At 43.6% G+C, this 22313-nt stretch overlaps 1 protein-coding gene across 2 annotated transcripts; it reads left to right on the top strand.

Annotated features, from left to right (window-relative positions):
- Positions 1-6669: 6669 nt before the first annotated feature.
- YWHAB (tyrosine 3-monooxygenase/tryptophan 5-monooxygenase activation protein beta) lies at positions 6670-20630 on the top strand. Of its 2 annotated transcripts, XM_048321771.1 has the most exons (7): positions 6687-6783; positions 10596-11034; positions 14296-14596; positions 15590-15713; positions 16659-16822; positions 18158-18253; positions 18717-20630. In XM_048321771.1, exons 3-7 carry the CDS (start codon positions 14303-14305, stop codon positions 18771-18773), a joined length of 735 nt encoding a protein of 244 aa, XP_048177728.1. In that variant the 5' UTR covers positions 6687-6783; positions 10596-11034; positions 14296-14302; the 3' UTR covers positions 18774-20630. The 2 variants fall into 2 exon arrangements, with proteins under 2 accessions (XP_048177727.1, XP_048177728.1); XM_048321770.1 differs by lacking the exon at positions 10596-11034 and having other exon boundaries at positions 6670-6783.
- The last annotated feature ends 1683 nt before the right edge of the window (positions 20631-22313 follow it).

Here is a 22313-nt window from a genome sequence, read left to right as displayed (position 1 = left end):
TTTACACAAATGTTAAGAGGAGGATCAATTTTCCCCTGATTCTTCTCCAGGAATCCTGCTGAGAAAACTCAGGGGGCCCAGCGTCAGCCTAGAGACTGTTTTCCTGCTCTATTCCTGGAAAGCAGGAGAAGAACACTCATGATGTCAAGGGGTTCATTAAAAAGTGCATGTCAAAAGTGACTCATTTGGAGAGTTTCTCCTGGAGTCAAGGGACAGTTTAAACAGCTTCTTTAAAAGCACAAATGAATCTGCAAAAAGCTGACTTGCACATGAGACCAAATTCTGGCCATCTCAACTGCCCCCCATTGCTCACATTGAGGTCAGCAGGAAGGAACTTTTTGTTTACACTATTGTTGGCTTGTGCCTGGGATAAAAATATGGTCTGTGCTTGGAAATCATTGTGATTTCCAAATGCTTGTCACTGGGTAAGTCTCAAAGCTAAAGTGAATCTTGGTTTTGGATTCTCTTTTTTGTTTTGCCAGATCAGACTGTCTTACAGTTCAGCAGGGAAATGACATTTTGTTTTGTAAATACTCTCAGACAGAACTTGAGATTTCCCTTAAAGGCTTTAAGCTTTGTGAAAAAGTAGATCAAATCTAGTAACATATTGAATCTGGTTACTGAAATTTCAGGAAGAGCAGTGTGATGAAATGTCCTTACTTTGCCCTTGGGAGAAATGGTACCTTCATTATAACCAAACAGCTTTTTCATATGGAAATAGCAGGTGGCAGGAGTAGAAACAGACTTTCATTTTCAGAGAAACAGACGGAACAATTCCAGTAAAACTGGAATAGCAGAGCTAGGTTGAAATGGTTGGCAGTTTTATTCTGCAAAAATATTCTACTTTTGCCATGAGAAAAGGTGTCACTCCTTCCTCTCTGTGTTTTTCAGCCCCCTCAGTACAGCTCAAATACAAGTGTGTACAGTAACGACCAGAGTTTAAATATAATTTAGGAAGAAATCTAGTTCAGTTTGTTTGGGAAAACTCTCCAAATCTATCCCAGAGCTGCACACAAAATTCTGGGGAGAAAAAGCAATTAAGAGCACTGAATGTACAAAATAATCCTTAGAGCCAGTGTCAGACAAAACTGAACTCTCAGCTCTCAGGACTGTGATTTATTAATCCTTTTATCAGGCCTATGCCATTCTCTGAGTTATTTTCCAGCTCTGACTGCTGGAAAGCATTTCCTTGGAAGCTGTGGGCTGGTAAACTATTAACGGTCTAGTGGTAGGTGCTTATTAAGAAAAAGACACCTTGAACCACAAGCCAGAATAAAGAACAGATATCCAGCTGGAGTTGTGCTACTTCAGAACTCTCAGCCTGGCTCGTCTGAGAAAAATCAAGTTTTTGAGAGTCAATTGAACGGGGAGGTGGATGAACAGTCATCTCTCCTCCTCTGCAATTGATTCATTGCACTCTGGAATTTGAGATTTGGGGCAGAAATGGAAGGAAGGAAATTGCTGTCCTATTTAGGAACAGATAAAACTCCACCCTGTGCTGTAAATTCTTTTTTAAAAGTCTGGGTTTTCACAGGATGAAGGTTAAATATTTAATGCATTTATACTAATTATAAAGAAACACTTTGGTGCTCCAGGCAGCTTGTATAGTTCTTTAAACTTCAGATTTTTAGCCCTTTGAATAGTTCCTGTTTAAAAGGAGAAAAGCAAACACCAAAAACTCATGCTGGACTTTGAAGTATGGCCTGAAACAGATACATATTGCTGTGAGAGAAGCTGCCTTTCCCTGGAGACATCCAGAGAAAACGTCATGCCAGGCTTCCCTATCCGTTATACCAAAGAAGGAGCTCCACCATTCTGTGTATTAAGAAGAGTTTTCTCCCACATTTGCCGTAAGGGGCCTGGACTTGTCCAAGTTCATCTCACCAAATCCCAAAGGGACTCATCCTTCTGCCAAGTGGAGGTTTCTTGTCTGGCTGCATCTGCCCATAAAGAATTCCAGCTGACCTGCACACACTGAGGAGTGAAACATTATCAAAACTTTAGCAGACCTTACTGTCATTACCACAGGGAGGGTTATTTCTTCCATAGCTGCTTTTCTAGAAGAAATCCCACTTCAAAGGCACCTGGAAGATAGCTGGTTGTGAGGAAGCTGGAGCTCTGTGGGACCCAGGTAGCCAAGTCTTGGAACAGACACCGGCTTGGAAGTTCTGCACTGCAGACTGGTATTAAATACCAAGAGAGAAAAGAATGAGAAATCAGGAAATGGAATAATATTGGTATTTCCTAAAGATCAGAGTTTCCTATGAAAATGAACACATGCCATGCAATTTCAAAATATCAAGACGTTTGCCTTTCTTTAGGGCTTGTCAGAAACAGATAATAAATAAAGTTCAGGGTTTGGGAAGTCACCTCTTCAAACCTCTCTTCACATGCTTTGAAACTGAATTTCCTTGGGGTCATTGAGTTGGCAGCTTTGAAGAGTTTGCTGTGTGTTCTTTGGCTTGAATTCTTCTTAGGCATTACCTGGCATCAGACGTACATGACAACCCTCCAGGTCTCAGCAGCTACAAAATTTACAGCAATATATTCCATTCCATTTCTCCTTGGGTTTTTTTGCACTGCCACTTTTTATGAGCAGAACATAAATTACCTGAGTTTAATTCATGACCCAGAGTTCAGTGCATTTCCCCAGAAATAGCATTCTCCGTTTGGGGCTCTACTGCCAAAATTGCATTCCTGGAGCTGAACTCCTATCCCATCCAAGACATTTGTTCCAACCATATTTCCCATCATACTATTTTATACTATTTAGGTCGCTTATATTTTCATGCTCCCACAGTTACTTCTTGTAAGTTGCTTTGCAGTTATGCTCTTAACTGTGCTCTCTAAAGTCACCTTCAGACCTTTAAACACCTTCAAATTAAAACATTCGACTTTGGTTCAAATCACATTTAATAGAGAAGCTGCACTAAACCACTTGCATTCCTTGGACAGAAGGAAGAACTGAAAGATGCCCAAACAAAGTATTATTTAGTCTAGCATTTAATTGGCAGGGACCATGAGGAAAACCTTTTAAATGTTGCTTCAATAAAGTCAATAATAGTTCTATCCTATGCAAGATGTTTATCCCTGAGCCCAGTTTAGTTGTAATTTTAGTTCTAACTAACCTAATTCTAGTTTTAACTTCATCACAGTAGTCTGTAATGTCACAAGCAGCTTATGCACAGAGAAAATACAAGACAGACAAGAAATACAGAATTTTTTCCCTTGGAGCTTTCTTTATTTCCTATTGCAGAAATATTAATGAAAACCAATACTGTTTTCCTCTTTTGTGTTCCTTGTTGCTTCCTTACAAGTCTCCTTCTTAGGGTCATCATGTGCAACTCAAAGTGCACCACAACCAGCACCGACAAATTATGGAATTCTTAATATATTGATGAGACTTTTGGTGGACATCCCAGCTGTCAGCCCCAGCAGCTCCAGCAGGACAGTTGTGACAGTTGCCATAAACCACTACACCAGTTCCATTTGGGATCCATCACCTAATCCATTATTTAGTGATCTGTGAGATCCAGCTCTAGAACAATTGAAACATCCAGGCTGTACACTCTCATACACAGAGCAGAGGATAGAGAAAATGAATACCAGAAGAATCAAGAAATAAAATATACTTAATAGGTGACGATTACATTTTGTGAGTGTCTTTCCTACAGCATGGAAGTGAAACACCCTGTTTTTTTATTCAGAGTCAGGCTGCAGGGAGACATCAACTGCAGGGACAGCGATCATGCAGTGCCATCAACTGTTTGCTTCTGGTACCCACAGCAGCTGAGCCCGACTGCTTTCAACACAAATGACAAAAAAAACTCACAAAAATTGAGCAGCTCCTCAGGATGGCATTTCTGAACAAAGGTTTATCAACCGCAATACAATATTTTAGTACAAATCTCAGGTTCATTTTTCCTGTGCCAGAAGCCGCACACCTGAGGGCAGGTACGGGCTGCCGAGAGCAGAGACTGAAGCAGCTCGAGCTCTTGTGCCATCTGCTGGGAACAGCTTCTTTTGACATTGCTGCTCGCACGGGGAGCAGAGCCAGTCCTCCCTGTTTGGCAACTTACATCTTTGACAAAGAGCTTGTTCCACTTCTCTTAACTGCTATTGATGTTCAGTACTAACTTAGTGCAAGAGAAGCGTTTTGAAGACCGAAATCCCCTCTCTGTAGTGAAGCAGTTGCAAAAGACAGGAACGAATTGTCCTTGCAGCCCCAGCTGCCTGCAGAGAGGCTTCTTCGAGAGGTGAAGCCCGTAGTGTAGCCAGGGAAGGGCTCGGGTCTCACAGTCCTTGTAAAGAACCGCTCCCCTAACCAGGGGGCTCCACCTCGGCCATGAGCTGTCTCCTTTTCCAAAGCAAATCCCGTGATTTCCTGTCTTTTGGATCTACTCTCTGTGAGGCAGTAGCTCAGTGTGAGCACTCTCTTAGTGCAGCTGTTCTGTGCTCCCCAGGGCAGTGACTGACCAGCTGCTAAAGCCAAATTCCATTTGTACCTCACACTTATTTACCTGAAATGTGGCTCTTTGGGAGAACACATAGCAGGACATTTTCTGCTGGAGAGCCAGGCAGGCTGGTCCCTCTGCTGTGCTTGTTTTTTCATGGATCCAGCCTGTCCCTGAGGTAAAGGCTATTCTTGCACAGAGTTTTGGATCTCCTGTCTCAGATCCTTTGAGCTGATGTGCACTTCCTCCTCTGAAAGGTGACACTTGGAGCCACTCGCTGGTGTTACAACCTTTTTCAGAGCTGAGGTTTGGTGTTGGTTTCAGCCTTCACCCCTCTGTGCCTGGAGGAACTGCAGGGTGCCCTGCTTACCTCTTGCACCAGACCAGGCACACCAGGACTGAGAAGGCCCCAAGGTAGGAAGAGCTCAGGGAGGAATGACCTGTATCATTAACACAGTTCTGTCTCGGTGGCCTCTGGCCCAGCAGGGACCCAGCTGCAGGAGCTCTGTGAAAGCAGAGCGTGGTGTTTCACCTCTGTGACTACACAGTGTGGAACTGTTCTGCTGGGATATTGTGGTGGAGATTGCATGGTCCAAAAATACCAGCTGAGAAGGATTGCGAGCACTTCAGTGATGATGATGAGAATTTTGTGGACAAATTGGAGGAGCAGTATGAAGGGAGCTCAGTGCACCTCACTGGAAGTAAGAGGCATGAGCCGGGAGAAGGGTGAGGGAGGCACAGCAGGAATCTAAATGAACAGGTGTCGACAGCACACCTCTGCAAACTGAGTATGATACGCAGATATGCAGGCAAGGAGTGTAAGGAGTGTCAAAACCAAGTAATTCTGCCATGAATCAGCACCCCCAAGGCCTCAGCAAGAGCACTGGGAATGGCCCAAATAGAAACTGAGAAGATACGGACTATGGAGAAGATAGGGGGAAAAAACAAGTTTTGCCTAGAAAAGAAAAAAGAGAGTGATGACAGCAACCGATGGAGCTGAATCAGTGTTTGCAGCTTAAGATAACTTATGGGTGCCAAGTAATTTTCCTTCTGACTTTCCAAAGTAATTAACCTTTGGACTGAGACTAAGCAGGAAATTAATGAAGTCCTTCCATCACCAAAAAGGAATCTGACAGTGACTTTGATGGGCCCGGGACTGTATCTGAAAGTAGAAGAGAAAATTGGACTCCGGGATGCTGTAATTGAACTAAGCCCCAATAATAACACTTTGACAAGTGCTGCTGCCATAAGTTTGAGATCTGGGTGCAGTGCAAGGGGTTGTGTGCCCTGTCACTTCTTATCCAAAAGGATTATATGGATTACAAAACTGAACTCTTTTACTTGGATTCCTTTTTGGAGGCCAAGCTAGACTTTCGCTCATGCCCCAAAAATGTTCTCTCTTGCCATTTCCCTAGAAAATGTAGTTTATTAGTTGCATAAAATTCATCTAGCCAATAAGGATCTTGATTTTTCAGTGAAAACATGCAATTTAAGTTGTAGGGAAGAGCTGCTACTAAAACAGCATTTCAAGATGATTTTGCAATTAAAAGCATTTGCGAAATTTTATTTCTGTGAGGGTGCACAGAATGCCCTCACTGCCTGTTTTCCACGGGTATGTCCCTTACACGTCCCTTTGGAATGGTCTGCTCAGGGAGGCGGTAGAGTCACGGTCCCTGGAGGTGTTTGAGACTGGGTGCAGCACTAGTGCCATGCTCTGACTGGCATGGTGGTGTTCCCTCATAGGCTGGACTCCATGATTTTAGAGGTCTTTTCCAACCTCATCAATTCTCTGATTCTGTGACTCCTACCGCGAGGTCCAGCCAAAGAACAGCAGTGAGAAATGGCCAGAGAAAACCAGAAACTCTTTCTTTTGTTGCCGGAGAAGCTGCTGCACTTCCAGGCCGGAGCAGCCCCCTCCCCTGGACTCCCACCCCAGCGCTTCCTGCGGCACCACGGAGCTCCGAGGAGACAAAGAGCGCTCAGCGCGGCGGCTGCCGAGGTGCGAGCGTGCCACGGGCCGTGTCTCGGGGGTTCTCCCCGCTCCGGGTGTACACACAGGGCGGGCGGGCGGCCACCGACAGCCCCGGGCCCCGCTCAGCCCCGGGCCCCGCTCAGCCCCGGGGCCGGCCCGGCCCGGGCGGGCTGAGCCCCCGTCGCCATGGCGACCGTCCCGCTGGGGCGGCGCGCGGGGCGGTGGCGCCCCCTGGCGCCGGAAGGGGCGTGCCGCGCGGCGGAAGCGGGGCCGAGCGCCGCAGGGTGTGTGCGCGTGTCCGTGCGAGCGGCCGCCGCTCCCGTCGCCTCCGCCCGTGGGATCCGAGCGCGCCGCCAGGTGAGGGGCCGCGCCCGGCATCGGGGTGGGCATCGGCGTCGGGGATCGGGATCGTGACCCGCGGGGGAGTCCGCCCCGGCCTGCCCGCCGTCCGCCCGGCCCGCTGCGCTCCACCCCTCGCGGGGAGCCGCAGGCCGCGGCGGGCGCGCCGCGCGGGGGTCCCAGCGGGAGGGTCCCCGGTGCTGCCTCCGCGCTCCTGCGTTCCCCGGCCCGGCTAACGGTGTGACCCTCGCTCGGCGGCCGCTGGCGGGCCCGAGCGGGCGGTGCCGCCCCCTCCCCGAGCGCCCGGCGCTGCCCCGCCCCGGTGAGTCACTCGCTGCCCGGGGCGCGGCCGCGCTCACCTGGGCCCGCCCGGCGGGAAGGGCTGCCCGCCCGGGACCGAGAGCGAGCCCCGCCACGCCGGGGCCGGCAGCCGGCACTGCCCGCAGCTCGCCCACGCCGCGGCAGGGTTGGGCCGGCCTCGGGCTTCCCGAAGCCGGGAGCGCCGTGCCCAGCCCGGGAGAGCGCAGCTGCCGTGTCCGTGCCGGTGGCTGTGAGCCGGCCCACGTAGGGCCGAAGGTGGTCGTGGCCGTGTATGAGCGCTTTAGAAGGGAATAAAATGCTTTTATTGTTACTCTCCAATTTTGATCATTCGTGTCCATTTGGGAATAGAGATGCGTTTAGGGAGCACTCCACAGGGAAAGAAGGTTGGTTCAAGCCAGTCCCAGCCTATAAAAAGGCTGGGCGGTAGCCCAGATCTAACGGCCATGGGTTTTGTTTGAGGTATGTATAACCAGGTATTAATTGGGATGATGAAATGGCAGTGGCACACAATCACTGTATTGGCATAAATGCATCTCACACAAAGATCACAATATAAATTGGTTGCTTTCAGATATATTTTTTTATTAATAGTTAAAATACCTGTTCCAGTGATAGGAAGACAAAAAAACCACATCATGCAGCACCATAAAAACTAAATTCCCATGGAAAAATATCAGAGACTTTGGGAATGTTTGTAATGTTTTGTATCTTCAGTGGCTGTAGGAATATTTGTGTTTTTACATGTTCGCTAATGAAGGACACCTCAGTCAAAATTTTTAATCCTTTTATATGAAAAAGATGAGCTTACTTTTATTTTAGAACAATAATGAGATATAATCTGGTCTAGAAAAGAAAACAAGCACACAAGTGCCTTTTTCTCATATTAAAGGACTGCAAAAATATCCCGTGTATCATATTTTGTTTATTAAATTGGTACCAATAAAGTGATAGACTCCTTGCACAGATGGGCCTGGTGCAGTTTTCTCAACCTCATTATGTCAGTACCGCATGTTCTGATCTCTGCTATTTTGATGTTGAGTCTTTTTATTTTTTCCTGAGCAGGCCTGTGCCAGTATGCAGCTTTTTGTGATGCATGTGAATAAACTCGGATGAGGAGGAGTTCAGTAAATAATTATTTGGTTAATGAGGTAAAAGCTCCTACTCTGATCCGTGTGGTATCCTAATACCAGGCATTACAGTAGTGTGTCTGTTATATGGCCACACTTCTTGCCCCACCCTGTAATATAAATACTGTCAGTTTATTATTAACAAAAGTGATTTACCTGTGATACGAATACATTAATTTGGCATGAACTTTATGCCTGGGGGAAGATTTTTTGGGTTAACTCACTATTTCCACCTGGGTTCTAGCCAAAAACAGTTCTGCCAGTTGGAACAAAAAGGTGTTGCCATGTGGGTATGTTGTGCTGTGGAAGTGCCAGCACGTCTCCACCTGCAGCTGTCCTGAGCAAAGGGCCATAGGTAGGGAGCAGAGCTCTGCTTTTCAGCCTGGCATTAGGAAGAGCAAGGCTGCAGTCACTAAATTTAAGGTGTCCATACACCATCAGTGTTCCCACATGCTATTGGTAGTGGTCATAGGCATTTTGTAATTCTCTACGGAGACTGAAAAGCATTGAGTGTCATTTTATTCAATTTTAAGAAGCAACAAGTAATGATGGCAGCAGATGGCCAGAGCAGGGTGAGGCATGGCTTTATAGAATGTTAATTTTATCTCAACATTTGCATAGAGATTTGAGCTGAAGGCCAGGGTAGATGCAGAGGAGGCTAAAGTTATGTGCTGCACAAGGTCAGCAGGAATATCACAGCTGTGAAATCATTTTCCTTTTTCCCTCATGTTTGCAGGATATTTTACTGAACTTGCTATACCCAAGCTTCTGACAGGAAGATTTTACTGTTCAGATCTTACCAGAGCCATTCATTTTCTAATCGGTTATTTAACAATCCATGGTATAGCCTTTAAGGGAACCAACTAGAGAAACACAACTAATAAAATCCAATACCTAATACTGCAGTAAAGCAAGGAAGGTTGAAAGAGTTGCACTCCATTTCCTGTAAAAAATGTTTCAAGCGATGTCCAGTTGACAGGGAATGCCATCCCCATCATGCAGATACTTGTGTCAGCATGTGTGTACCTGAATGATGGAGAATGATTTTCTATTTATTTTAGAAATAATGTCTCCAAAGCTCTTACTCTGTAATTATAGAACTCTTATTTTGAAATACTACTCACCTCACTTGAATGTTTAATTTTGGAATGAATTGCCCATCCAGAAAACAAATAAGGTGTGTTCACATGTTGGTGGAATATTGAGCTGCAAATTCTGTACCAGTCTGCTGCTTCTCCTGCTAGAATTTGAGTGGACTTACAGAGCTTGTGACTGGGAAATATGATTGCCTCCCATTTCACCAAATCTGGTTTTGTATTCCTTTCTCACAGTGAAATACACAGGTCTGTTAACCTGCAGCTCTACTCGACTTGTTAGGGACCAGTATGTCAAACCAATAACTACATTGCTTTCTCACCAGTTCTTTTCTAAAAAGTGGTAGTGTTTGTCTGGTAGTTTCTCATGCTTGCTGTAGAGAGAAAAACAGTGCACAAAAATCGATGACTTAATTAGCATCAGAAGAACAGGTCATCAAGAGCAGCAGACTTCAGACCAACGTAAGCTTATTAGTATTGTCCTGTCAGTTCGATATGTTATATAAGCCAGATTATTTTCAGTGTCAGTTTTCATTTGATTTCTACAGACTTTAAGCACAGTTAGTTCTGATCTGTTTTGGCTTTGTCCTAAAGAGCCCATTGGAATGGGAAACAATAAAGGCTACAGAGTAGATGGAGTAAGTGCTGAGGAGTAAGCTGTAGTTCTCAAAATCCTGCAGTCATCTGAACAATGGTAGCTGCATGTTTTACCCCTCAGCTGTTAATGGGATGTAAACCTCCAGTTCTGTGTGTCCATCCACTCTTGAAAGATCCATGGGTGTACTGACTCCAGGTCCTGTTCCCAGGCTGGTCACACCGTCCCCTTCTACTGCATCTTCCACTGAAGGATGCAGGCAGCTACAAACTACTGAGTTTTACAGGTTCTAACCTTTACTTTTGATGCTTTGTGATACGTTTCAGTCTTGTCTACACAGGCGTAAAGCTTTTCTGGGGTGGGAGTAAGCACTTGTAACTTACAGTGCCTGCATACATGCTCTTCTGCATTTGTAAGAGGGATTGAAAGAGCTCTAGGCTGTATGGGAGATAGGGGGAAAAAATAGTAAAAAAATTACATTTTGACTGTGGGACTTCAGGTGATTAAAATTTCTGGCAGCTGGTGCTATTGGCTGTGACTGCTGGGCAGTGGTTGGCATCCCCTGTTGTGAGCAGTGTCCAGCCACTGCTTTTTTGGAGGGCTACTAAGTTGTATTGGACAGATTCTTAAGAAGACAGTGTCTTAAGAATTTGAAGTGTGTTAATGCATCTAATATCAGAATCTTCTGCTTAGAACAGGCAACTTTCAGGACTCCTCCATGGCTGTGATCTGCACGTCTCTACTCCTTTTTCCATCTTCCCTCTTTTCCCTTTGCCGCCATGGCATGGCTTTATTAGTGCTAGAATAGATCATTCCTGTCAGCCTCCTGTTCATCACCTCTGTGTGTTTTGCTCCTAGCTGCAGGTAACCTTTGGTAGATGGCTTCTGTGTGTGGCCTAGGTGTATTTTTAGCTCTAGGCTTTGCTTGTTTCAGACTGTGGCACACTGGTCCATTGTTAGAGTGTGGCTTTCATCTCCTCTCTGGGAGGGACCAGTTATAACTGATAGTTGCTTCTTTGCGTTTTCAAACATCACTCCTTTCCTTCTATCTTTTTTCCTTCTGGCAAACACTTCCCTCTTTGGAGCTCAAGCCAGCATAGCTCTGCAAAGCTCTCTCCAAGCTGCTAACAAGGTAAGCAATGGAGAATCAAATGAGGATTTTAAGTGTTCCTTTATGCAGCAGCATCCTGGAAAGGAAATTATGGTGACTTGCTGTCATTGGCAGATATTTTGGTGTGAGCAATTATTTTCTTACCGCATTTAAGTTCTTTTAAATCCATGTTTCTGAATAATACTTGTGTTTCATAGCAAGCCTACTAACAGTACAGATATTAGCATGAATTAACTAAACTCAAGCCCCTGTACACTGAATTCTTACGTCAAAACTAAGTGAAGTTCTCAGAAGCTGCATCTTTAGTGATGAGTTTGAGTTTCATATATGCATAAATGAGTTTCATGTGCATAAATTAGTTACATTGCTGAGGAAAGTTGCTTGATGAGAAGCAATATTCTAATCTTTGTGCTGGTATTTTACTTGTATAATTGATATGTTAAACTGGTTTCTGGATCTTTTTTATCCATTAGGTCTTTGTGCCCCCATGTTTTCCTTCATGAGCAGTTCCCTTTGTGATTTCCTTCATGTGTCCTTATATGAACCCATTGACTACTATGAACTGTCTTGCATCTAAATATAAATATGTCAGTGAGCTTGATAAAACAAACTCTGCACCCTTTCAAAACTGAATTCTATATTGTTTGTAAATGGAACTCTGCACAGATGACTTGTCTACAGATTAGACCACTATTGGCAAAGTGCAGATCACAGATAAAACTGACCTTTCAATGGCAAAATGTAAACTCAGTTGGGGCTACTTGCCTCTGCACTTCAACAAGCAGGCTGCTTCCACATAACAATCACATTCCATTAGAAGAAGAGGAGAAGATAAGATGTTTGCAGTAGAAATACTTCTAGAAGCTCTGCAGACAATAAAGAAACTAAAAGTGCTCTGAAACTGTTTCGCTTCAATGTCCTGTTGTTTAAAGTTGGCTCTTGTAATGTAAAAAGCATTCTTCAGGTGTACTTTGCTCATGTTCAGATTTTAGTGAGTGGGTAGAGGAACACCACTCACAAATTACTTCCTGCCTTAAGCACATAGTCTGCAATTAGTGCTGAGTTAAGGGAATGGTTTACAAGGTTTGATAGACTCAACAGGGAAAAGTGGGATGGGTTGTCTCAAGGGGAAATGCTCTGATGATTTCCTTGGACTTGTTTTGCATTGGTGTTATGATAGCCTTCAAAGTAGGGAGAAACCATGCACATCACAAATCCCGCTTAACCTTTTCCGTCATCAGGAGCTATCTGTTTGATAAGCCTGTGAAAACAAATGAAAATATCCCCAGGGTAAAAGCTTACTGGGGAAGAGAGCTGATGATTGAATGAATCATGCCTTACCACAAGTTGTCACACTGCTGCCCACAGTCACCCTGTCTTGTTGAGGGCTTTGATCTGAAGTCTGTGCGGCCCCTTTCAGTAGGTCCCAGAATCCACTGATTTAAACACAGTACTTGAAATGGAGCTGAAACAGAGCCCAACTTTACTTACCAGTCTGCAAAAGGTCCCTTTCCAGGAGGCTGGTTTTAGCATTCTGTGTCCTTACTTTGAGTGCCTTACGAGGATGGATGCATTAGGATCTACAAAGGATCAAATACAAGGAGGAGTGAGTGTGACTTGCAGATACAGAGCAGGTAGGTTTGGTTGCTGGGTTTGCTTCAGGAACTTTTGTGTGAAATGACAATGTTTGACTTGATATTCTGGGGGGTGTTTTGGTTTATTTTTTTGCTAAAGTGGAATATCTTCACCTGGAGGGACAGAATGTGCTCATCTCAAAATAATTTTGTAGTTAGGACTCGTCCTTGGCAGTGTGAGCAGTGTATGAAACTGCTCATACACACAATGGGAATTTGGGTCTGCATCTCATTGTCCTGGTTGAGGATTTGGTACAGGGGACCGGTTTTCCTCTGTAATAGTGTGGTAGGTGATCCTTGGAGTAAAATACAAGCTGAGCAGTGTGTGCAAGATGTTCTCCATCAGAAGCGTGTCAGACTAGAATCTTGAAAGGTGAGAGCCAGGGAAAAGGCTGCAGCAATCACATTCAGTATGTTGGGTCTTTCTAATAGGATTGTAGGTGCTTCTGTAATGAACAGAAGTCTGTGAAATACAAATGTAAACTTACTGTTCTTGTTTGGGTTTTATTGTTCTTTTAGAAGTTGTTTTTAGGCTGTTAAGTCTCAGCCTGACAACTTATCTAGACAGTGAGAGCTCTGATTAGGATTTAGGAGTAGGAGAGGATAATTATTGCACAGTACTAATGAGAATAACAGCTGGATGTGTCCAAAAGTGAACCTGCGCACCTGGAGAAATTTTACAGATGAATTTGGGATGTCTGTAAGTTTGTGAGGTGTTAAGGTCCGTTTTGATAAAGGCAAAGAAACTAATTTACTTTCTCCTGTGAGCCTGGCCCTGGGTGGTACACACATTCTCCCTGGCTTAAGCTCTTCAGTGACCTTGTGGCCATGTGAGTAGCTGTGTTTTCACAGCTTTGGTTGCTAAACTGCATTATTAGAAATGATAAATGAGTTGTTTCCGTATAAGCAACTTGTTTTTGTAGTAGTGACCATCATGTGGGCCATGTCCCATTCAGATTTTATGAATGTCAATCTTATTTAAAAGGTCTTGAAAACCTGAGACTGCAGCCACCCTAGCTGTGTAGAATTGTCCATTATGTGTGTGTTGATGCATATGTAAAAAAAAACTCCACATTATTTTCTGGCAGAACAGTATAAATGTACTTTCCATAGTTGCCAACAACTACAGCTTTCCTGGGTATGGTTTATGTAACCCACAGAAACATCTCCGTTTACTTGCCAAAATTTTCAGGGTCAGGAGGGGCTGTCCAGTGCTTCAGTGCTCCTAAGTAGTTGCTGTTGTATTGCAGTGGAGGGAAACAAACAACGACAAACAAACCAACCTGAAAAAACAACCAACCTGGTGGTTTCTTGGTTAGTATTGTCCCAGTTGAGCTGTGGCTGGTATAGGAAAGAGGACAGATTCATGTAGGGCTGTGCTTAATGCCAGTATGACTTTTGCTGCATTTTGAAGAACGATGCTTTCATATCTTCAGGATTGTCATTAGTCATTTACACATGGAAATGATACATATTTGGCAAAAGGTCAAATACATTTTTAGAAAGAAACCCTTTGTATTACTTTATTACAGTTGATAGATTTCCCTCTTATTAATGACTGTAAGATCTGCTTCACCCTTCAGCATGAACTTCCCCAGTGCAGACAGTCGAGACATTTTTCTCTATTTTTATTCCTTGCTAATTGCAGGACAGCCATGGATAAAAGTGAGTTGGTACAGAAAGCCAAACTGGCTGAGCAAGCCGAGCGTTACGATGACATGGCTGCTGCTATGAAGGCTGTCACTGAGCAGGGACATGAACTGTCCAATGAAGAAAGGAATCTCCTCTCCGTGGCCTACAAGAACGTGGTCGGTGCCCGTCGCTCCTCCTGGCGCGTGATCTCCAGCATCGAACAGAAAACAGAGAGAAATGAGAAGAAACAGCAGATGGGAAAAGAATATCGTGAGAAAATTGAGGCTGAATTGCAGGATATCTGCAATGATGTTCTGGTAATAATCCAACAGCAAAAATAACAGTAGTTAGTACTGCAGCATTCTTCAGAGAGGCTTAAGGAATTTTAGTAGTGCTGTAGACACTGCAGCACCTTAGCAGGGGAATAATTTTGCATAGCTACATACTTGGGTCCAATTCTAGCTCCTAAGTCATTTAGCTTGCTTCTTAAGAAATTTGTTATAAAAGAGTATACTTTTTAGCAGAAAAAAGCAAACAAGGCCATGTTGAAAACCCCTGGCTGCTGGCTGGAGAGGGTTCACCATGAAAACAAATTTAGATCTGGGGCACCAGCATGAGTCCTGCTAAAAGGCCTGCTGTTTAAATTCTTTCATTAGTGAATGCTGACATCCTGAGTCTTTTTTATTACTTTTGTTTAATGGAGAAGGTGTGTAGCTCTTCTCCCAGACTGATTTTGCTTTTTCTTTCACTCAGACAAGATGCCTTTTATTGTTGTTTTGTTTGCTTAAGATCAGTCTGGAGCAGATGCTGTCAGTGCAGTCAATCTTTGCATCTCTTTCTGAGTGCACACGTACTGCTTGTGCCACTGTCAAACTGTTCAGCTGACGCTGGAGATAGAATCAGTTCCTTGTGGACAATTTCACAGCTCTGCATAGAATTCAAATTTGTGGCAGCAAAAGTGACCAGAGGTGCTAATTTCCATCTGATGCTTTTCATTAGTTGGCCGTGGATGTGGGTTTGCATCAGCAAGCTTAAGCCCTGGTAGCCTTTAGATCCTGCAGGAGGGAATTGTGGGTCGTCTCAACACCGCAAGTTTTCAGCTCTCCGTAGATTAGGCTACAAGTAGTTTCTCTTTTTTTTTTCCCCAGAGTTTAGACAGCAGTAGGCAAAGTGATTAACACATGACTCTACGTAAGTCATGACAGAAGTCATTGTTACTGTTTGAACAGTTCATGCTCACCATTGTAACAAAGGGTCTGTTTCAGACATTATGACTCAGGAAACGTCACTTTGTTTTAAATCCTTCTCAGGAACTCCTGGATAAATACCTTATTGTCAATGCCACGCAGCCAGAAAGCAAGGTCTTCTATTTGAAAATGAAAGGTGATTACTACAGATACCTCTCAGAGGTGGCGTCTGGGGACAATAAGCAGAGTAAGTAGAAATGAAGTCTCTCATTCTGCAGACCAAGCACAATCAAGTGTAAAAAACACTTGCATTCTTTTCCCCAACATAAGTATTTATTTCTTACTAATGCTCTGTGGTTATGAAGATAGGTGCAGTGCAAGTCACTTTTGGAGAAAGACTTCACTGAAATTAATAGAAGTGATTGACAGATAGATGTTCATCAATGCAGTCAAACTCTACTTGCAGCCCCTGACCACAGTGGCTAATTTTCAAGCATATGTGGCAGAGTAAAATCATTTTCCTGGAGAATGTAGGTTTCTTTCTCATGGAAAATGCTTTGTTCCTTTGATGTCATGTTTAAACTATGAATTTAGCTCAAGTCTTCACTGTTTGCAAACTCTCTGCATGCAAATATGGGATATTGGGTTCCTGGATTTTAAAGTAATTAGTTCTCAAATGGGAAAGCAGTGCTGAACTGTGCCTGAATTCCTGTGAGTATCTGACCAGCACGGATCTTATTGTTACTCATTAGCCAGGAAGGGACTGTTGGCTTTGCCCTGAAACCCCAACCTGAAATACAAAGTTCATGACCTAACTGCAGGAGTTCAGTTATCTTTTACTCCCCATATGGTTTTGTCTGAATTTATTATTGATAACTATGACTTCTTCAGCTGGGCTGGAAATGAATGTTTAAAAGCAGAACACTTTGACTTAAGTAGAGTTTGGGTCCATTCAGATTGGTTCGAATTTGTTGAAAAAATTTACTTTAAGTCTCTTTTAAAAAATCTATTTAGCATTAGTAGTTCAGCAAGTGGAAGGCAGGCTTTTGCATGTAAAAACATTGAAGTAAGTGTCTGTGTATAGGTAATTGTATGAATTTCTGGTGGCACGGTAGTCTAGGCTGAGAATATAATTGCTTCCCCCATGTAGAGATGTACTGTGTATTTATGTGGTTGTAATTGCTTCTTGCAGCAACAGTAGCAAATTCCCAGCAAGCTTATCAGGAGGCATTTGAAATTAGCAAGAAAGAGATGCAGCCAACACACCCCATTCGACTCGGTTTGGCTCTAAATTTCTCTGTCTTCTACTATGAGATCCTAAATTCTCCTGAAAAAGCCTGTAATCTGGCAAAGACGGTAAGCAGACTCTTCATATCACCAATTTTTGTGGAGGCTGAGGAGGTAATTACATGGTTACAGTAGCACTTTGTAGATGATTATGCTTTTTCATATCAAATTCCTTAAAAATGCTGTCATTGAACTGTTGTCATTGTAGTATATTTTCAGGTAAGTTGGTTTGCTGGACTAGATCAGCTTTGGGTAAGGCTGATTTGCTACTGCAGCTGTTCCAGTGACAGGGAAGACAAATTGCCTCTTTTTAATGTCCACCTAAATCTCTTAGAATGTGTTTGTGTCAAAATTGAAAACACTTGAATTAATTAAGCAGTTCTAAAGTGAAATATTTATTTAAATAGGAGCACTTAGCCAGTACATGAATGTTGGTGTTGTCTGTGTGCCCATCTTTGTAGCTCTAAATGTCCTTGTTATCCATATGCATGTGTACCCCTCTCTCCAGAGACCAAAAAGAGCTTTTGTGATGGGTTGTGGCAAACAAATAGCCAGTCATTTTTTCCTTAGCCTTCTCCCTAAAATAGGATTAGTCTTCTAAATGGAGCTTTTTGTGTCTGTGAAAATTGTCCGGTAGTAACTTGAATAACATGGCATTAGGTGAATCTTTGTGTTCTTAATAGGCACTTCAGTAAGACTTTGTAACAAGAAGTGATGTTTTGCTGTAAAATGCTGTTGCTGTTCTTGCTTTTTTTAGTTAAAATGCTTACATCTGTTTGAAACCTGAATGAAGAAATAGCACTTATGGCTCTCAGACTCACAGTATTGATTTTCATGTGTAACAGATGGATGGGAAGAATGGCTTTGTTAATCTCTAGTGGAACATACCTGACTTCCTCTGCTGTTGTGAAAAGAAATTGAAAACCTTCCTCCCTACTGTTGAAAAATCTTGTGTTCCATTTTCTTGTCTACTCACTCATGTACAGTATGTCTCTCCTAGTAATGGTACCTTTGTCTTTCACTGTTTATTTAGACCAATGAGACCTTCGTTTTTAATGAAAGTCTCTTTTTTTAAGTGTTGTTCTTAAACCTGACTTCAAGCTATGTGAACCGTTTTTCAGCATGACACAGAGAATGCTCTTGCCTTTTCAATATTTGGTATTACCATGATTAGTAAAGTTTTTCTGGGCTTTAATCTGAACACCCCTGAAGACTTTCGTTTTCCCCTGGCTGTCTAGGATCTGGTGCTCACTTCGGTTTGCATTTCTTCTTGTGGTGGAAAAGAAAAATACTGGAAGATTTTTTAACTGAATTTGGATAGTAATGTGGCAAATTTGTAAGCTCTGTATAAGCAGAAGTGACTCCAGAAAGCAGAGTGTGAAAGGGCTGTGTTTATGTTTTTAGGCATTTGATGAAGCAATAGCAGAGCTGGACACGCTGAATGAAGAGTCTTACAAAGACAGCACCCTGATCATGCAGCTGCTTAGGGACAACCTCACTGTGAGTACCATGGGGCAAACCACTGCACTCTAGGCTGCTGCACTCTGTGAAGTGGGACTCAGCATCTGAAAGCTGATGCAGTTCTGTGCAATTAAGAGCTTTTTCTCAGGCGTTAACTGCATGTGTTAACTTCGATGCTTTTTGTAACCAGACCAGTTAGACTTGCTTGTTCAAACTAGGAATCACTTGTTAATTGCTGTAACAAACTCAGATTCTTTTTGTTAACAGAGTGGAGTTTGTTCTCAACAGTTTTATGTGGAACTTCTCAGCTTGTGCTGGCTTCTTGCTTGTCTTTTATTCATGCTCTAGATTATTATTCCTTAGCTTTGCTATTAAGTTCAGTTCTGCATTGCTCTTAGCTGAGAAAGTTGCACAGCTACTACTAATTACGCTGTCTTCCCTTTCCTGACAATTGTAATTAACTGTGCTTCCAGCATAAACACGTGTTTGTATTTCCTTACAGCTATGGACGTCGGAAAACCAGGGAGATGAAGGGGATGCTGGGGAGGGAGAGAACTAATGGCTGTCACGCTTCACTATATGTTCAATGTCACCCTGTATCCTACACATAATCCCTTTGTGCGACAAGCAAAAAGAATAGTACATCGACTTTCACAACCTCAACGTAGCAAAAACTGTCTGTGGGGTAAAACCGGTTGGTTGGTGTTTTGTGTACCTAGAGCGGAGGTCGGTTATTCCAATGGCATTCCGAACTTTCCTATTCTGAACATTTACAGTTCCGATTACCGTGTTTATATTTTTAACTGAACACTGTGATAATAATAATAATGGGTTTTGTGATTGCAATTGACTTTACAAAACTCTTATTGGTAGAAAAGTAGACATCAATTATGTAACTCTGGCGAGCTTAATTTGGCACCAAAATAGTCGAAGTACAATTCTGTTGTAAAGTTGTACAGAAAGTTATAGAGATTCTATTGTGACACTGGGGCATGGAAGGAAAACAATCCAATGTATGGCATTCCAGTTAGGGACACTGCTATGAGGTAGTTGAACAGGCACACTCTGTAGACATTTGTAACCGAGTCTGAGGCACCACTTTCAGTCAAAAGCTCACTTCGTCAATCCTGTCTTTCTGGGGATGGGGTTTGTTTTAGGGAGGAGGGAAACGGGGGAGTTAGCAGCTTGATTTCCAAACTCTTTACACTGGCAGATAACTGGGATTTGACTTCTCAAAGTGCTTTCATGCTCATACCACATGCATGACTAAGCCCCTTCCCACAGCAATAACTTTTACCTAGTTACAACTTAGATATTCTTCAGTAGTGAAAACTCTTGGTTTGCTGCCATGGACTTGCAATAGGAGAAGATTCAATTTTTTGAATGGCCTTATTATTTGGATGATACCATGAAGTGATCTGCCACTTTTGCATTACTTTACTCTTAGGTGAATCAAAATGTCCATGGTATTCCCATTCTCAATTTATCCTGAAAACTTCTAAAGTAATCACTGAGCCGTCTTTTAAGTTCACTTTATAGAAATTTTTCTCCCACTGGACTCTGTTCATCCTTGACCCTCTCACCTGTTTAAACTCCATTAAAGCAATTTTGGACTCCCACATGCACATCATCTTTTCCACGGTTCCTGGTGGTGTCAGGATGGTGGTGAATGAGGCCTGCACCTCGCACCAAGGACAGGTTTCTTCCTTGGGTGTTTGAGAGCTGCCGGTGCTGTTGCATTCTTCAGCTCATGTCTGCCGTTCTTTGGTGGTACCAGGAAACCAGCTCAAGTACTGGCTCAAATATTCAGGATTTCCTATCTTGTACTGGAATGCAGACCTACACATCTGTAACGCTTGTAACTTGTAATATTTGAGCTCCAAACGTCCTCACCTTGTCATGTTTCAAACATGTCCCATTACACAAAACCTAGTAAGAGTTGCGTGAATAATGCAGTGGAAAAGATTAGGAATAGTCACCTATCAGTCCCGTGGTATCATCCCCTGCCTTCACATTCCACTTAGGTATAGGATCCATCTGTTTGTCCATCTGTCTGCTGAAAAGAATTTCATGCACTGATTTTAAAACTCCCCTCTACTAGCTGAACAAATTGTGCAGTTAATACTTGGCGCTTGATAAATGCAGTAGTGAATGTGGAACCGAGCCTGTCTGTATATCTGGTAGCTCTTTTCGCTTTGTTTTTACTGACCAGTATTCTGCCTAAAGTTTGCTTCTGTGACGGTTATATTGCCTAGCACACACGTGGTTGTGAGAATAGTATAGCAAAAAGAAATACCTGGTTATTGATGTACTAGATTTGTGTATGTCTTTTAAACAGTTCTAGTTTCACCTTACACAAAATAATCAGGAAAGTGTAAAAGAATTCAAAAGTGAATAATAAAAAAAAATTTTATCATTTGGTCGTGTCTGTTGTCTTTGCTGTAGTAGTGGCAAAACCTGTGGTAGTAAAATCACCACTTACATTCAGTTCTCAGTTTGTGGATCGTGTGAGTTGATTCATGGTTTACAAATACTGAGTTACTCATTCCTTTACCAAGAGACTTCCCCACACACCCTCCCAGATTTGTAGGAGAAAACACTGTTTCTCTTCTTTTTTGTTGAGGGCATACTTGTAATATATTGTCATTGCAGAGCTCAAGTGCAACTCTGAATAACCATTTAACTTGTCATGAGTCATCGCACATTGTAGGGTTGAACACACTGTAAATGAGAGAAGTCTGTTGGTTACATTTAGAGATTTTTCTTGGGAATCTTTTAAATACCCACTGTGAACACAGGGCTGGCCTCACCTCTGCACACCCAGCTCTGCTTGTCTCAGACTGTGCTGTGCTAGAGCCACACCAAGAGTGCAAAACAAGTGGAGGCGTCTTCCTGGACTTAAGAGCACTTGAAGGGATGGATGGCAGTAGCCAGGCGGCAGATGCTGGGCAGCCTAAAAGCTTGAAGGAGCTTGGTCCTGCTCCCAGAGCTTCCTGCTCCTGCAGAAGGGCAACACAGAAGTGTGCACGGTGGAAAATGTCACTTGGCTGCTCTTGATTGACCACTATGAAGGCATTAGGCCAAATCTAACCAGCTGTTGCTTGATCACTGCTCTGCCCTGTGCCATAGCTTTACATGGTGGTCCCTCCATGTCTGTAATTATTGCTACGTTGTCATTTTCTTCAGCCTTTATGGACATACCCAAATGTATGCACATATCAAGCATCTTAAATTATTTATAGTGTGCACTAACTCCCAGTCTGAGTCACGCCAATGACATTGTCAGCTCTTGAGAAGAAAAATCCCTATGTCTGCTAGCTGCTCATGTTCAGAGACCACCTCCTGTCCTAGTCCTCTCACACAACATCTCTCATCCTTACTGTCTGTTTTGGGGAAATTGTGAGCTGAGGAGGCTGGTCTGCAGCAGTGCTGAGTTGAGGGGGTGTCTCATTTTTTTATTTAATTTTGTCTTTCTGGGAAAGGGCTTTCCAGCTGGCACAGCCACCATAACAGTCCAGGTGCACTCTACGTGTTTAGCTCATCTTACTGTTGCTGCCGCAGCTTCTCATTCTTGGCACTGATGCTCATGTGACCTTTGGGTGAGGCGTCTTTGTGTGGGAAACCACCAGAAGGCTTTTGTGAGTGTAAAGGTTCTCCTGATTGCCCCGCACCTGACTTCCGAGGGTGCGGGTGGGGTGGAGCCGGATGCTGGGGAAACTGCTTTGGAATTGCACTGCCTGCGGCTCGAGGTTCTCGTGTGCTTTCATCCTGCGTTTCAGCAGCACAGTTACGTCCCGAACAGCTGGGGTGCGATCTCTATGGGTGAAAGTCACCTTACAGCTCTCCTGGGCTATACAAACAAGAAGTGACGATGGCAGAGGCCACATCCCCTGGGTCTCTGTTGGGTCCTGAGGGAGATTGGAAATGCGTGAGCGCCCGGTGGTGAGGGATTTGTAACCGAGCTGTGTAAATCTCCTGCCTGTACTCCTTCAGAGGATTACATACCAGAAGGTGCATGTGATTTCCTAAAAGCGCGTGGGTGGGACCCGCTGTCAATGTTCCAGGGCGACACGCAGCGCGATTCCCCTGCCCTTCGTTT

Source organism: Corvus hawaiiensis, chromosome 17 (assembly GCF_020740725.1).
Source record: "Corvus hawaiiensis isolate bCorHaw1 chromosome 17, bCorHaw1.pri.cur, whole genome shotgun sequence".
Taxonomy (NCBI): domain Eukaryota; kingdom Metazoa; phylum Chordata; class Aves; order Passeriformes; family Corvidae; genus Corvus; species Corvus hawaiiensis.
This window is presented reverse-complemented; position numbering and strand designations above follow the sequence as displayed.